Source organism: Pelophylax lessonae (assembly GCF_965119305.1).
Source record: "Pelophylax lessonae genome assembly, chromosome: 2".
Classification (NCBI taxonomy): Eukaryota; Metazoa; Chordata; class Amphibia; order Anura; family Ranidae; genus Pelophylax; species Pelophylax lessonae.
Window position 1 is genome coordinate 411881855 of NC_138769.1, and position 14249 is coordinate 411896103.

Here is a 14249-nt window from a genome sequence, read left to right on the forward strand (position 1 = left end):
AGTCATCTAGCAGGACTTCCTTTTCTGACTAAAGTTCTACTTTAACATCAAATATCCAGATTCTTGCATAACATTAACTGTCACAGATTTTTTTTTAAAGCTGCATTCATTGAGACTTTTTTGAATCTGGGGATGGATTCTCATTTTTTGACCCATCAACAAATAGGCTGCAGTATTGTACTGTGCCTGAAATAAAACCATCATGTGAGTATAGGTGAAGTATTATTCATTGAACAGCCTCTCACTAGGAGGAGCTATGTTTATTTCTCATATTCTAAACTCTTTATACTGTTATGGTATGTTTACAGCCAATCAGAGCAGTGCATCAGCTCTGCATTGTTCACGCCTACTTCTGTAACAAACTTTTTCAGTTTGGTATTCTGGTGGCCAGAGCTTCAGTCTGTAATCTCTACAGCTGGGAAGTAACTGATCACACTTGGGATTGCTTCACTGAAACTACAAAATACTTGTAATTAACTATGGCAGAGCCTTTCATCAGGCATGTTCAGCTCCTTGGCTTCGAGAAAAGATTCTTTCCCAGCCAGCACTATGTAAGTAATTCAATTGTAAGAATAGAGTTTTATATTTTGAACATAACAATTGTAAGAAAGATTTGCATTTACACTGCACTTCTTGCATGTCACCCATACATGCTACTATTGTGAGTGTAGAATAAAGTGTCAAACTAGATTTTGGCATAAAACAGTAAATGTGACATTTACTGAGGGTGAATAACTGAAATGTAAAATACCTGCACCAGGAAGATTTACCTGCAATGTTTCGTGAAAGTCACATTCACTGCTTTAGAAAAATTAAATTTAATGTGCTGTTTTTGAGTAAGCGAGTGTAACCTAAAAAAGGCTTTAACCACTTAAGCCCTGGAGGATTTGGCTGCTAAAAGACCAGGGTTTTTTTTGCAATTTTTTACTGCAAAAGGCTCGCAAGTCAGTGACAGGCGAGTGACGTACCCCTACGTCACTCTGCCTGGCCGGGGCTGACCGCCGCAGTATATAGTCGTGCGGCGGTCGGCAACCGGTTAATGAATTACTACCAGTCAAAGATAATCCTAAAGCTCTAGAACAGGCTTTCTCAACCAGGGTTCTGTGGAACCCTGGGGTTCCTCCAGAGGTTGCTAGGGGTTCCTTGAGCGATGAAAAAATTCTGCCTCTCCGATATGTTCCCATGGACACCATTTATCTTTTTAGCTATCTGTAAAGGGGTAATTCTTCCCAGTGACCACAAGTGCAATGCCTCGTACACACGATCAGATAATCGTACGAAGAAAATCGCTTTCGAATTGATCGCACAATAATTTGATCGTTAGTACACAGCTTCCGACAGCCGATCACAACATTTCGTCCAACAAAACCCAAAGGGACAAACACGAAAACTTTTTGTCGTACGATAGCCTAGCGAATGAAAACCATTTAATCAGTATAGTATGCGTTCGCTAAAAATCGATAGACAAAGACCACGCATGATCAGAAACACGAAAATAACCCGGAAAAAGCCTGGCCGCCATTGTTTTTGTTTTGCACTATCCGATACAGAGCTATGCAAGTAGGAAGCTTTTCCAGAATCGTGCAAAAAAAATCATACATTTAGTACGCATTGTTGAATTCGATATTAGTATCATGCAACAAAATGCGAATGATAAGTCGTCCGATTATCTGATCGTGTGTACGAGGAGCATTCTTCCCACTGATCATCTCACTAATGTATCATGAGATGTAGATATAGTCAATTTTAGCAGGGGTTCCCTGAGACTGGAAAGTTATTACAAGACTTCCTCTGTGTTGAAAAGTTTGAGAAAGGCTGCTCTAGAATATTTAAACTACTGGTTTCCTTTTCTATGTAAAGTGCTAGTGAATTTGAAATACCAATTTTTTGTGTTATAGCACAAAGCAAAAAGTGGTTAAAAGTCAGGTGAATTGACAAGCTAGAAATAAATGATTTTCCTGAATGTATTAATGAGGATTTTTTCCAGCCAGCAGACAATTATACAATTCAAAAATCAGGAGTGCCTTGAATCGTAAACAGATTCAATGACTGATGGCTCTATAGATTGGATAGTAAACATTCGGGAGAATTTAAATAGGGAATCAGCATTTGTCTTAAATCCATCATGCCTAGTCTTGGTAATCAATAATGTTTAATTTTAATGTCAGGATTCTAGTAGCATATCTGGCACACAGACTGTAGCTTCGTAAGTGTGTTTCCACTTAAATAGTGGCACTTGTTTGTAAAGAAAATCTGTATTTTTTTTAATATTTAGAGTGATAGGAGTTTTTTTTAATTAGATTTTTACAGGTGCCTGCCCGCCCCCTCTTTTAATCTCAAATCTACCCAGGGCCAGGTCAACAGAGAGGCAGGAGAGGCTGCAATTGAGTCACTGAGCCACCACTTCCCTAGATTACACTCTCAATGTAATCAGAAGACAGCAGTTCCTCTATGGGCCAATGCAAACAGCAGTTGCAGGCTATATGTGTTGTAACAATGTAACTTAGGATACCTTTTATAATATAGTGTCTATGCTGTGCTTTGTTCTGCACGTTGGTCTCAACAAACCTCTCTGTGTAAAATAAGTTTTTAGTAGTTTTTTAATAATAGTATTTATTACATGTATTTATACATATTATCTCTTAGCTAATCCTATTTATCACTTATTAATTATTTTAATAGCCATTTTCTGCTGTTTTTATTGTATGTATTTTTTTTTTTAATTTTCTTGTCATTTTCTTTTTGTTTCGTTTGTGGTTTTTAGATTAAACATATAATTTTTTATTTCCCAGATAGGTAAACAAAAATTGTATATCGCTTTTACTTCGTTTATTATAACTAAATTACACTTGTTTTATATTTTTGATACCCACCTCACATCCTATTCAGTTTTTCATGGCCAAAATGGCAACAACCCCAAAGTCTGGAGACAGCAGTTCTTACTTCTGTCTGGACATTGCAAATGTGGAAGCATGGTGTATCCTTAGGTCTGGGGGGATGGAAGGAAAGCACTTTGTTATCTTCACCTTGGGTACGTTGTCCAAACAATGCTGGGGGCTCTGTATTCTATGACAGCCTCCAGATCTGAAGCCATACTCCCCCCATACCCTCAAGTAAAAATAATAAAATAAATTTAGCACTCTTTCAGTGAAATTTGAACAGCAATAAGTGTAGATACACAGTATGCCAATAATCAATTACAGTAAAACCTTGGATTGCGAGCATAATTCGTTCCGGAAACATGCTTGTATTCCAAAGCACTCGTATATCAAAGCAAATTTTCCCATAAGAAATAATAGGAACTCAAATGATTCGTTCCACAACCATTTATTCATAAGTCTTTCAGTTTATAGTCTATATAAAAAGATTATAGCAATGTGATAGGTTGTGTCATCATAAAATGTCCATCCACAAATGGCGCCTCCACAAGGGGATTAGAAGCAAAATCCAGCAGGAGCTACAGAGTAGAAAAGAGAAGAGAGGCGCCTCTAAGTGTAGCAGTATGGGGACATTTAATGAAGGTACAACATTTAGCAACTCACATGGTTGATGATTAAGAGGCACATCTAAGTATGCAGGTATCCGGGGTAAAGCTGTCCACATAGACCATCTTCTGAACCACTGGCTCTCACCGATGTCAGTCTGCAATTGTGATTGGGAAGACTACCCTGCAGTAGAGTGATCTGAAAGCTAGACTTTGAATCGCTCTTGGAGCGTAGCATGGAAGGGTGTGATGAAGATGGCAGTGCGGATGATGGTCTATGTGGACAGCTTTACCCTGGATGCCTGCATACTTAGATGTGCCTGTTTTAATCTTCAACCATGTGAGCTGCTAAATATTGAACCTTCATTAAATGTATCAATATTGCTACACTTAGAGGCGCCTCTCTTCTCTTTTATACCCAGTTGTGGCATGACGCTACTTGTATATCAAGACATCGCTTGTATATCAAGTGAAAATTAATTAAAAAAATGTGCTTGTCTTGCAAAGCGCTCTCAAACCAAGTTACTCTCAAACCAAGGTTTTACTGTATAACAAAAATGCAGCACTAAAATAATAAACTGTCCACAAAAATGTGACCATAAACTGAAGTTTGTCAAAACATCAAAAATAAACAGTTCATATTGTTATGGGTGTAAAACATATAAAAGTGCTCCACTTCAGCCTTCACCCAACACTTGGAAACACCCGTAGTGCCAATCCTTCACCAATGGTAAAAATACACACTCACCAGAAGGATATGCTGTTTATTACTAGAACAGCAATAAGCACTTTGTGTAAATGGCCTCCAGCATCACTTCTCTCGCTCCACAGTTAGCAGGACCAGACTGCTCTATTCCACTCCACTCCACCAGGGGACAGTACCAGAGTTATCAACATTGAGTCACCAACCAAAAACAATATTTTTGCTCATAGTGTAAGAATTTCATATTTCCAAATTTACAATAAAAACATTCAGTATAAAAACAAATGCCGCTTTCAAACTTACATAAGGGACCACCAAACCTGCAGAGAATGGTGGCATGACCTCTAGCCCTGCACAATGTAGCTCTACATACGTTTCATGCAAGTACGCGTATTCAGGAGCTATCTGTTTGTTTGTCTATAGCGGCCATTGTTATGTAGCCTTTTCCTGGAGCTCCAATACAAACAAAAGGCTACATAATAATGGCTGCTATAGACAAACAAACAGGCAGCTCATGTGCTCTCCCAAGTAAGAGAGAAGTTAAAAATATTACTGTATCAAGACTTACAGTAAGTAAATAAAAGCAAAAAATGTTGTTTTAAATTTGTGATGAGCATAGAGTGGTGAAGGGTTAGAACCGCTGTCAGGTTTTCATTGTGGTCTGTGTATCCATTAGGGAGATTTACCCAAATTGTCCTGATCACTGATGTCAAGAGGAATGAATATGTAGGTAAGTTCACATTTTTGAGTTGGCATCAGAACAGGAATAAAGGAGGAATCTTCCAACAGGGACACTTGTTCTTGTGACAGCTGTCTAAGATGGGATATGCCTCACATTGGAAAGATATCCTCTAACTTCCTGTTGAGTCTGTAGGATAGGAAGTTTAGGGAAATCTACCCTATGAGACACAGATAGGAAAAAAAAAAAAACCTCTATTCTTTCCAAAATAGTTGAAAACAATGTTTGGTTTTGAATATACTTTAAAGTCTGTGTAAGCACCTCTGGGTGCCATCTTTCAGGTTCCCATGTCACTCTATCCAGGTGAAGGGTGTACATGCTGCTTGTACCATGTTATTAAGGGCCTGTGTTGGCAGGATTTTGTAAACTTCAAATGGGTTAGGCATTCCCATGTTCTTGAGTATGCAAACCTTGCTTATAGCTGATACGTGCCGGTCAGAAGGAGGTCAACTGCAGATCAAATGCACCTGCCAATGAATTCTGATCATCTCAGAAGCGTCTTAAACTGGTTTCATCAATACAAGCCCAAAGCCCATCGGCACAAGACTTATATCAGTCTCCCAGTAAACTATATTAATTAGATCCTTAAACTGATGTACCAATTGTATCATTATTTTATATCAACGTCCAAAGTGTTTATTATAATATAGAGATGTCACTACTACTGTTACTTTTTTCTCCTCTATCAGGTATATATGTTCATGGTAAAATGGCAAGATCTCACAGAAAAAATGGTGTACAGAAAATATACAGAAATGTACGAGTTTCATGTGAGTATATTTTATCGTTCATAACTGCATTTGCTTATCTGTCTATCTGTCTGTCTGTCTAAAGTGTCTATCTGTCTGTCTATCTACAGTGTCTGTCTGTCTGTCTGTCCATCTACAGTGTCTGTCTATCTATAGTGTCTGTCTGTCTATCTACAGTGTCTGTCTGTCTGTCCATCTACAGTGTCTGTCTATCTAGAGTGTCTGTCTATCTAGAGTGTCTGTCTATCTAGAGTGTCTGTCTGTCTACAGTGTCTGTCTGTCTACAGTGTCTGTCTGTCTACAGTGTCTGTCTATCTAGAGTGTCTGTCTGTCTATCTAGAGTGTCTGTCTATCTAGAGTGTCTGTCTGTCTATAGTGTCTGTCTGTCTACAGTGTCTGTCTGTCAACAGTGTCTGTCTGTCAACAGTGTCTGTCTGGCTGTCTGTCTATCTACAGTGTCTGTCTATCTACAGTGTCTGTCTGTCTACAGTGTCTGCAGAGTTGTATAAAGTACTCAAAACCCATACTTGAGTAAAAGTACAAGTGCTCGATCAAAAAGTGACTTGAGTAGAAGTGGAAGTGCTCAATCAAAAAGCGACTTGAGTAGAAGTACTAAAGTATTCAACATTTTTTGTACTTAAGTATTGCAAGTAGTTTTTTTTAAAAAATTTGCTACTCAAGTACTGAAAGTAAAAGTACCAGTAGTTTTGAAAAAAAATTGCTACTCAAGTACTGAAAGTAAAAGTACTGTGTTATGTAGTTATTAAAGAAAGAAGTCAAAAGTTTGAACATCATATTGTTTTTTATTATTTCAAATGTAGCTTTTATTTATACATACAGTAGCATTTATTTTCATATGCGCTGATAATATACATGTTTTGAGCTTCATGAAACCTGCCATCTACTGTTCTGGCAGTGGTAATTTTTAGAATTGTAACGAGTAACTATGCAGTACAAAAAAAAAATATCGGAGTAGAAGTATTGAAATCATCGAAAAAATGTAGTGAAGTAAAAGTGGAAGTAGGAGAAAAAAATTCTACTCTAGGAAAGTACAGATACCGCCTTTCGGTACTTAAGTACAGTAGTGAAGTAGTTCTACTTAGTTACTATACATCTCTGAGTGTCTGTCTATCTACAGTGTATATCTATGGTGTCTGTCTGTCTATAGTGTCTGTCTTTCTATAGTGTCTGTCTGTCTACAGTGTCTGTATGTCTGCCTTCACATTGCCCACCAGCAGGTGTGTTCTAACACTGCTACTGGTGTGAACAGGCCCTGGTTGTCTGGTTTTCTTGGGGATAGCCTTCATGCTATACTCAACACAGTGTACTTCAGAAATGACTATGACTTTTACAGGTGTTTATTAGCCTATGTACTCATTACAATGTTTGTACAGAGATAAACTAGTACCGTAGGAGGAAGTAGAACACAGATGCCACCCTGGTCACAGCAACAGATAGTACATCCTTTGTTCTAAATTATATATGAATGATAATGTAAATGTTAAATTCCAAGATCACATCTTTTACTTCTGTATTGTGTTAGAGAAGTCTGATAAAGGTATTTATTTACCCAATTTCAGAATAACTTCAATATAGCTGTGTACTGCATTTGCAATGGGCAAATCAACCCCTTCAGCTCTGTTTACACTACTTGGGGCACGGAAACAATGTTTCAGCTTAAGACTCGATTCACACTAGCGCGACTTGTCAGGCGACTTGTCAGCCTGACAAGTCGCGCTCCCTCGCAGTCCATTGACCGATACAGGACCCATTCTAATAGGAGCGACACAAGTCACTACAACTTAGAAAAAGGGTCCTGTACTACTTAGGGGGGACCTCGGAGCGACTTGCATAGACTTCCATTATGTGAAGTCCATGCAAGTCGCTCCGAAGTCGTGGTGCATGGGAATGCCCAAGTCGCCCCCGAAGTAGTAAGGAGTCGTGCCGCCCCAGTGTGAACCGAGCCTTAGGCTTCTTAATTGTTGTGTCAGCATTCCAAAAGCTTCATTTTAGGCTAAGTTCACATGTAGGCGTTTTGGGGCGTTTTTGGGGCATTTTTCTGCTCTAGGATCAGCTCAAAAAACACCCAACAAGACAAATCCTATTCATTTCAATGGCCCCTGTTCACATTTGAGCGTTTTGATGTTTTAAGCAAAACGCCCAACGCTCAAAAAAGTACATGAGCTTCTTTTTGGGCTACAGGCATTTTTATTTTTTCCATTGGTCACTTGTCAACCTAAAAATGCCTGCACAAAAACGCCTGTAAAAACGCCTGTAAAACGCCTGAAAAAATGCCCATAAAAACGTCTAAAAAACGCCTGTAATTAGCAACGCCAAGATGTGAACGTAAGTGTGCAGACTGGTGTCTCTTTTGCTGAACCTCACGGTTACATTTTTTAAAAAACTTTATTGAGCATGTACAAATGTACACTTCATTTAAATCTGCATACAGCAGCGCAGTGCACTGCATTGACCCTTAGTGTTATTTGATGCACTGCAGAACAATGCCGCATGTCTGCATTTTCTGCACTGCATTCCACACCAGCATCGTGGTTTGAGCAGAGCACAAAGAAATAAGGCCATTTTCACACAAGCTTTCCTGATCTGGTCCGCTTGTCAGTTTTTCAGGGGGACCTGATCGGACGCTCCATATACCTACTATGGAGCAGCGGATGTCAGCGGTGACATGTCCGCTGACACCCGCTGCTATCCGATCCCATCCTGCCTGTGAAATCCAGACAGATGGAAATCTGGAGGATCGGATGGGATAGGTTCGGATGAAAATGGACAGGCGGTCCGTTTTCATCCAATTTCCCCTAGAGGAGAGCGGAGCTCTGACAGGTCTGTCTCTGCACACAGAGCAGAGATGGACCTGTTATATGCCTGCTCAGCAGGGATCAGCGGATCGATCCTGGCTGAGCAAAACTGAGTCTGCCGGGCGGAAAGCCTGTGTGAAAGGACCCTTACGTCCCTTTCACACATACTGTCCATTTGTCCACTTTTCATCCATCTATTGGCGGATGAAAAATGGACATCAAGGCATTCCTTTGGAAAAATGGATATAAATGGATGATCATTCATTTACATCCGTTTTCATCCGCTTCTGTCAACATCCATTTTTTTTTTTTTTAACAGATGAAAGCCCTATTTTTCATCCGTTAAAAAACGGATTGGATGACAATCGATGAAAACGGATGACATCTGTTGACAACGGATGACAATGGATAAAAACAGATGACAACGGATGAAAACAGATGACAATGGATGACAGCGGATGAAAACGGATGACAGCAGATGACAATAGATGACAACGGATGACAATGGATGAAAAACGGATGACATCCGGATAGCAGGGGCGATGTCACCGCTGACATCCGCTGCCCCATAGAGGTACATGGAGCATCCGATCTGGTCCGCCTGAAAAACTGACAGGCGGACCGGATCGGAAAGCCTGTGTGAAAGGGCCCTTACTGTGCTTTGTGATTAACACCACACTTAAATATCCTGATAAAGTATGATGTGCAAAAGTTTAAATTTCAATGTTTTATTTAGAATACATTTTTGGTGTGCCTTGTAGCTTTACTTTGTGCTGCCACTGATGCTAGACACATACAGTAGTTGCTAATGCTTTACTGACAAGAACACCACCCTGTATCTATGTGGGAGCCATCTTCAAAATAGTCTGTGTAATCTCCCACCTCAACATGCTGAGCCCATCACAGAGCAAAGCTACTCAGGCATATGTGAAATTCTCATGGGTGTGTGCTACAAAACCTCTAAAACACAAATAGCCCACGCTTCTGTATTTATCGGTTTTGTTCTGAGTGTCAGACAGGTGCATTGGTGATCGCCTGCATGTGTGATTTTGAATTTTGTACTTTTCCTGACATCAAATATTTTAATGAATGGGGAACATATACAGCACATACGATATTACACATCAAATTAAAAAGTGTGCAATGCAATTGTAACTAACTAATGTTTGTAATATTACCCTATTCTAAATATTCTAGGATGCTGACATATCTGTATAATATTATAAATTAGTTCTTTTCTTCATCCTTTTTTTTTTTTTTCTTAAGTCTCTTCTCTCTCTTCTGGTATCCTGTTTATATGTTTCTTGGCAATGGCTTTAAGCTAACCCCATGCATTACAATCCAATTATTGTTATACCAACATCTGTGCAGTGTCAGGGTGAGGTAAATGTAATGAATTGTACAAGTAGGCCCTACAATTACATAGTTGTTGGGATGACAAAAGGTGGTTTTAAAATCAGATACTAAAGTGTATGGCCATCTATAGCCTGTGTCATTTACAGTAAGACCAGAACTTGCCTGGCTAAACACAACACTGCAAAAAGAAGCACATACTCTAGCAGGGAGTCACCAAGGGATACACAAAAAAAGTGAAAACTCCCTTTTGAATTAACCATGAAGCCCACCTGAAGTAAAACACATATTTTTTTGGTTTTGTCTTTGATACAGTGGTGCAAGTGTTAGAACTTCAATCAGTTTCAATTCAGTTCAGTTTTTATTTCTGTCAGTGTTCCAGTCGAGTTTCTGTTCTGGCTGGAAGTGAGACAAACCCGCCCCCAATGGGGACAAAAGGGCGAATGAAACATGAATGGGATTCCAATCCTTCCCCACTTTCCTAAAAAAAAAAAAAAAAAAAAATGGTTGTTGTGCCCAAAGGGTAGACTTGCTCCCACTTCCTTTTTTGGTTGATACACATCAAGCATCAAATAGGAAATGATGGGAAATCTCTACAAAGGAGACAAAAGAAACTTAAGACAAAAGAAACTAAAAAAAAAAAGAGAAAAAGTGTGAAAGACGCTATATAAAAAACTGGAAAAAAAAATAACTTGCATAGTTACATAGTAGGTGAGGTTGAATAAAGACAATAGTCCATCCAGTTCAACCTGTGTAGGTGTGTGTGGCTGTAATCATCTCACATAGCCCTGAATGTTCTGATCCTTGAGATGTACATCTAAGAGTCTTTTGAAAGCCCCCATACTACCCACAGAAACCACCTCTTGTGGTAGAGAATTCCACAATCTTGTAGCCCTAACAGTAAATAACCCCCCACGTTGCCTGAGGTTAAAACGCTTCTCCTCTAATCGCATTGTATGCCCTCGAGTCCTCATGCAATCCCTTTGACTGAAAAGCTGTTTTTCTAAGCTGAGATCCCCATTGAGATATTTATAAATTGCTATCATGTCTCCCCTCAGGCGTCTCTTCTCCAGGGAGAATAAATCAAGCGATTGCAGACGCTCTTCATAATTAAGGTCCTTCAATCCCCTAATCAGTTTAGTTGCCCTTCTCTGGACTCCCTCCAGCTCCAACACATCCCTCCTGAGGACTGGCGACGAGAACTGGACAGAATACTCCAGATGCGGTTGGACCAGAGTTTTATAAAGTGGAAGGATTATAGTCTTATCTTGTGTCACTCATTAAAAGTAGAATTTTAGGCAAATTTTTTTTTCATTTTGGATATAGTAAGGGAGGGTTATATACCCTGTCGGATTTATTTTCGCAATCTGTGTCCCATTGTGGAGATTTCCTTTCACTTCCTGTCCCATAGCCAAACAAGAAGTGAGAGGAAATCCCTGCAAATGATTGGAATTCCTTGGGGACCCCCAGGTCACCAGAACTAGTGTCCCCATTGGAAGAGATCCCCACTATTGCCTTTCTGGGGACAACCCAAAATTTGGGATTTTCTTTTACTTTCACTTTCAATAATAATTGTAAAGAAGACAAATAGTGAGGGTGAATCTCCTTAAAAGAGAAGTATGGATCTCTTTTTTTTTTTTTTAGATTTATACTTACCTAGGTGGATGCAGCTTCGGTCCAATGCTGCATCTGTTCCCCGGCACCTCTATACTGAGAAGCCAGTGATTGAACACCGCTGATCGCTTGGTTCTCACAGCTCTCTGCCCCCTCCTCACTCATTGGAGCGCTGGGCTGTGGAGGGGCGGAGTGGCCGGCTCAGAGTCTCAGGGGCTCCCTGAGAGGCTTAGCCGGGTGTCGGCCCAGGGATCTGGAAGATCTTGACTCCATGGTCGTGATGATGCGGTGCCTTGACTGACTTCTGTGACGTCAGCAGAGAGTGGACTTCAGCCTGCTTTCTGCTAAAAACGGGTCACAGGAGTGCAAAACGAACTGCACTCCTGTTGTGAAGGAATGTGATGAACACTTGTGAATTAGATCCATAGAAGTACAGCTAAACGAGCTGCAGCACAGAAGCACAGACAGCAATACCAATTGACAGGTGTTCTAATCCCTCTTCACTCTATCCAAAACTAACAAAAAAAGTTTTGCTTTTAGCTATACTTTAAGAGCAATTTAGTCTTTCGGTTATGGTGCTGGTTGGGTTTTTTACTGTCATATTCTTATTACCTTTATGTACTCTGTTTGTAGAAAGCCCTTAAAGAAATGTTTCCAATTGAGTCTGGAGAAATTACCAAAGAACACAGAACTATACCTCATCTGCCAGGTAATCATTTTATAAAAATGCATATAATTGCTATGTTAAATACAGAGGTCTGTTATTTGAGTGGGGAATGTAGGGCTGTTACAAATTGGAGCCATCCAATCCTAATCCAATCCTATAAAAGTTTTACTGTTTTAAGGTCTTGGATATACTCTTTGGACAAGACTGCTTTCAAAACCGTAAGAAAGTTAAAGGGCATCTGAAATTAAGAGTCGGTTCACACTAGCGCGACTTGTCAGCCTGACAAGTTGCGCTCCCTCGTGGTCCATTGACCGCTACAGAACCCGTTCTAATAGGAGCGACACAAGTCTCTCCGATTTAGAAAAAGGGTCCTGTACTACTTCGGGGTGACCTCGGAGCGACTTGCATAGACTTCCATTATGTGAAGTCCCTGCAAGTCGCTCCGAAAGTCGTGGTGCATGGTAATGTACAAGTCGCCCCCGAAGTAGTAAGGAGTCGTGTCACCTCAGTGTGAACCGGCTCTAAATAATTAATCTAATGATTTTCAGATTCATCTAATCATTTATGATCTGGAAATTTATCACAAACCCTGGCTAAATTTAATGAAAAAAATGAATTTACTTATACCAATAAGCAGGGAGAATTAGGGTTGCAGGATTTTCTCCCACTTATTGCTTTGATAAAAACACAATGTTAGGATTTCCCTTCACTTTCTCTCTTGGTGGCATTGGTCACCAGGAGAAAAAGGGAGGATGAATTTCTCTTCTGAGGACACAGAGAGTAATAAAAACTTGGTAGAGGCTCTAACCCTTCCCTAATTTTTCCAAAACAAAAACAGATTTACCTTTACATACATACAAATATATATAAAATGTATATAGTTGTCCTTTCAATAACATAGAGTATTTTTATCTGTTAAACCATAAATTCTAAAAATATACATTTGAGTTGGTATCATAGAATGTGTATAAAAAGTGAATGTGAACAAGACAAAACCACACCCAGAGCTAAGATTCCCCTATATGTTGCTGTACCTATGACAACAGCTTCAACACAGCATCATTCAAAGTTTTTTTGTTCCTACTTAATCCACCACTTGTATAGTAAAACATACGGAATTGTGAAATATATAGGTGACAAATAATAATTTTGCCTAGTTTATTAGAGAGCACACCTCTGCTTTAGATCACCACCTACTGGGTAATGTCCCACTTGCAGAAGCAGGTGATGGTCTACAGCAGACCTGTGTCCTCCAAGGAATGCAATGAGACTTTTAGCAAATAATGAATCACACTATACTACCAAAAGTATTGGGACACCTGCCTTTACACGCACATGAACTTTAATGGCATCCTAGTCTGTAGGGTTCAATATTGAGTTGACCCACCCTTGGCAGCTATAAAAGCTTCAACTCTTCTAGAAAGGCTATCCACAAGGTTTAGGAGTGTGTCTATGGGAATGTTTGATCATTCTTCTAGAAGCACATTTGTGAGGTCAGGCACAGAGTTTGGACGGGAAGGCCTGGCTCACAGTCTCCACTCTAATTCATCCCAATTGTGTTCTGTCGGGTCGAGGTCAGGACTCTGTGCATGCCAGTCAAGTTCCCCCACCCCAAACTCCCTCCTTCATGTTTTTATGGATCTTGCTTTGTGCACTGGTCTAAATCATTTAGTGGAGGGGGGGATTATGGTGCGGGTTTGTTTTTCAGTGGTTGGGCTTGGTCCCTTAGTTCCAGTGAAGGGAACTCTTAAGGTGTCAGCATACCAAGACATTTTGAACAATTTCATGCTCCTAACTTTGTGGGAACAGTTTAGGGATGGCCCCTTCCTGTTCCAACATTACTGCGCACCAGTGCATAAACAAGGTCCATAAAGACGAGTTTGGGGTGGAGGAACTTGACTGGCATGCATACCTAACACTTAGCCACCATGTTGTATAAACAATATATGGTATCTAAAAACAACACAAAGAATATGCATTAATATGTTTACAACTCTTAAGAGCATTTGATAAACCTTGACAATTGAACAAACCAAACTATAAAAATGAATTTGAAAAAGTTGTTGATTGCATAATGACTTCAATTTTCTAGCGACTATATTTGTGCACTTTTTACATACTGAA

General features: G+C 39.7%; 1 protein-coding gene across 1 annotated transcript in view; it reads left to right on the forward strand.

The window, feature by feature from the left end:
* Window positions 1-354: 354 nt before the first annotated feature.
* The window catches only part of NCF1 (neutrophil cytosolic factor 1), a 52484-nt gene continuing 38589 nt past the window's right edge, over window positions 355-14249 (forward strand). Inside the window, exons 1-3 of the mRNA XM_082248534.1 lie at window positions 355-551; window positions 5616-5696; window positions 12092-12167. Coding sequence (XP_082104660.1) covers window positions 480-551; window positions 5616-5696; window positions 12092-12167 — 229 coding nt within the window. The 5' untranslated portion in view covers window positions 355-479. The remainder of the gene's footprint in view (window positions 552-5615; window positions 5697-12091; window positions 12168-14249) is intronic.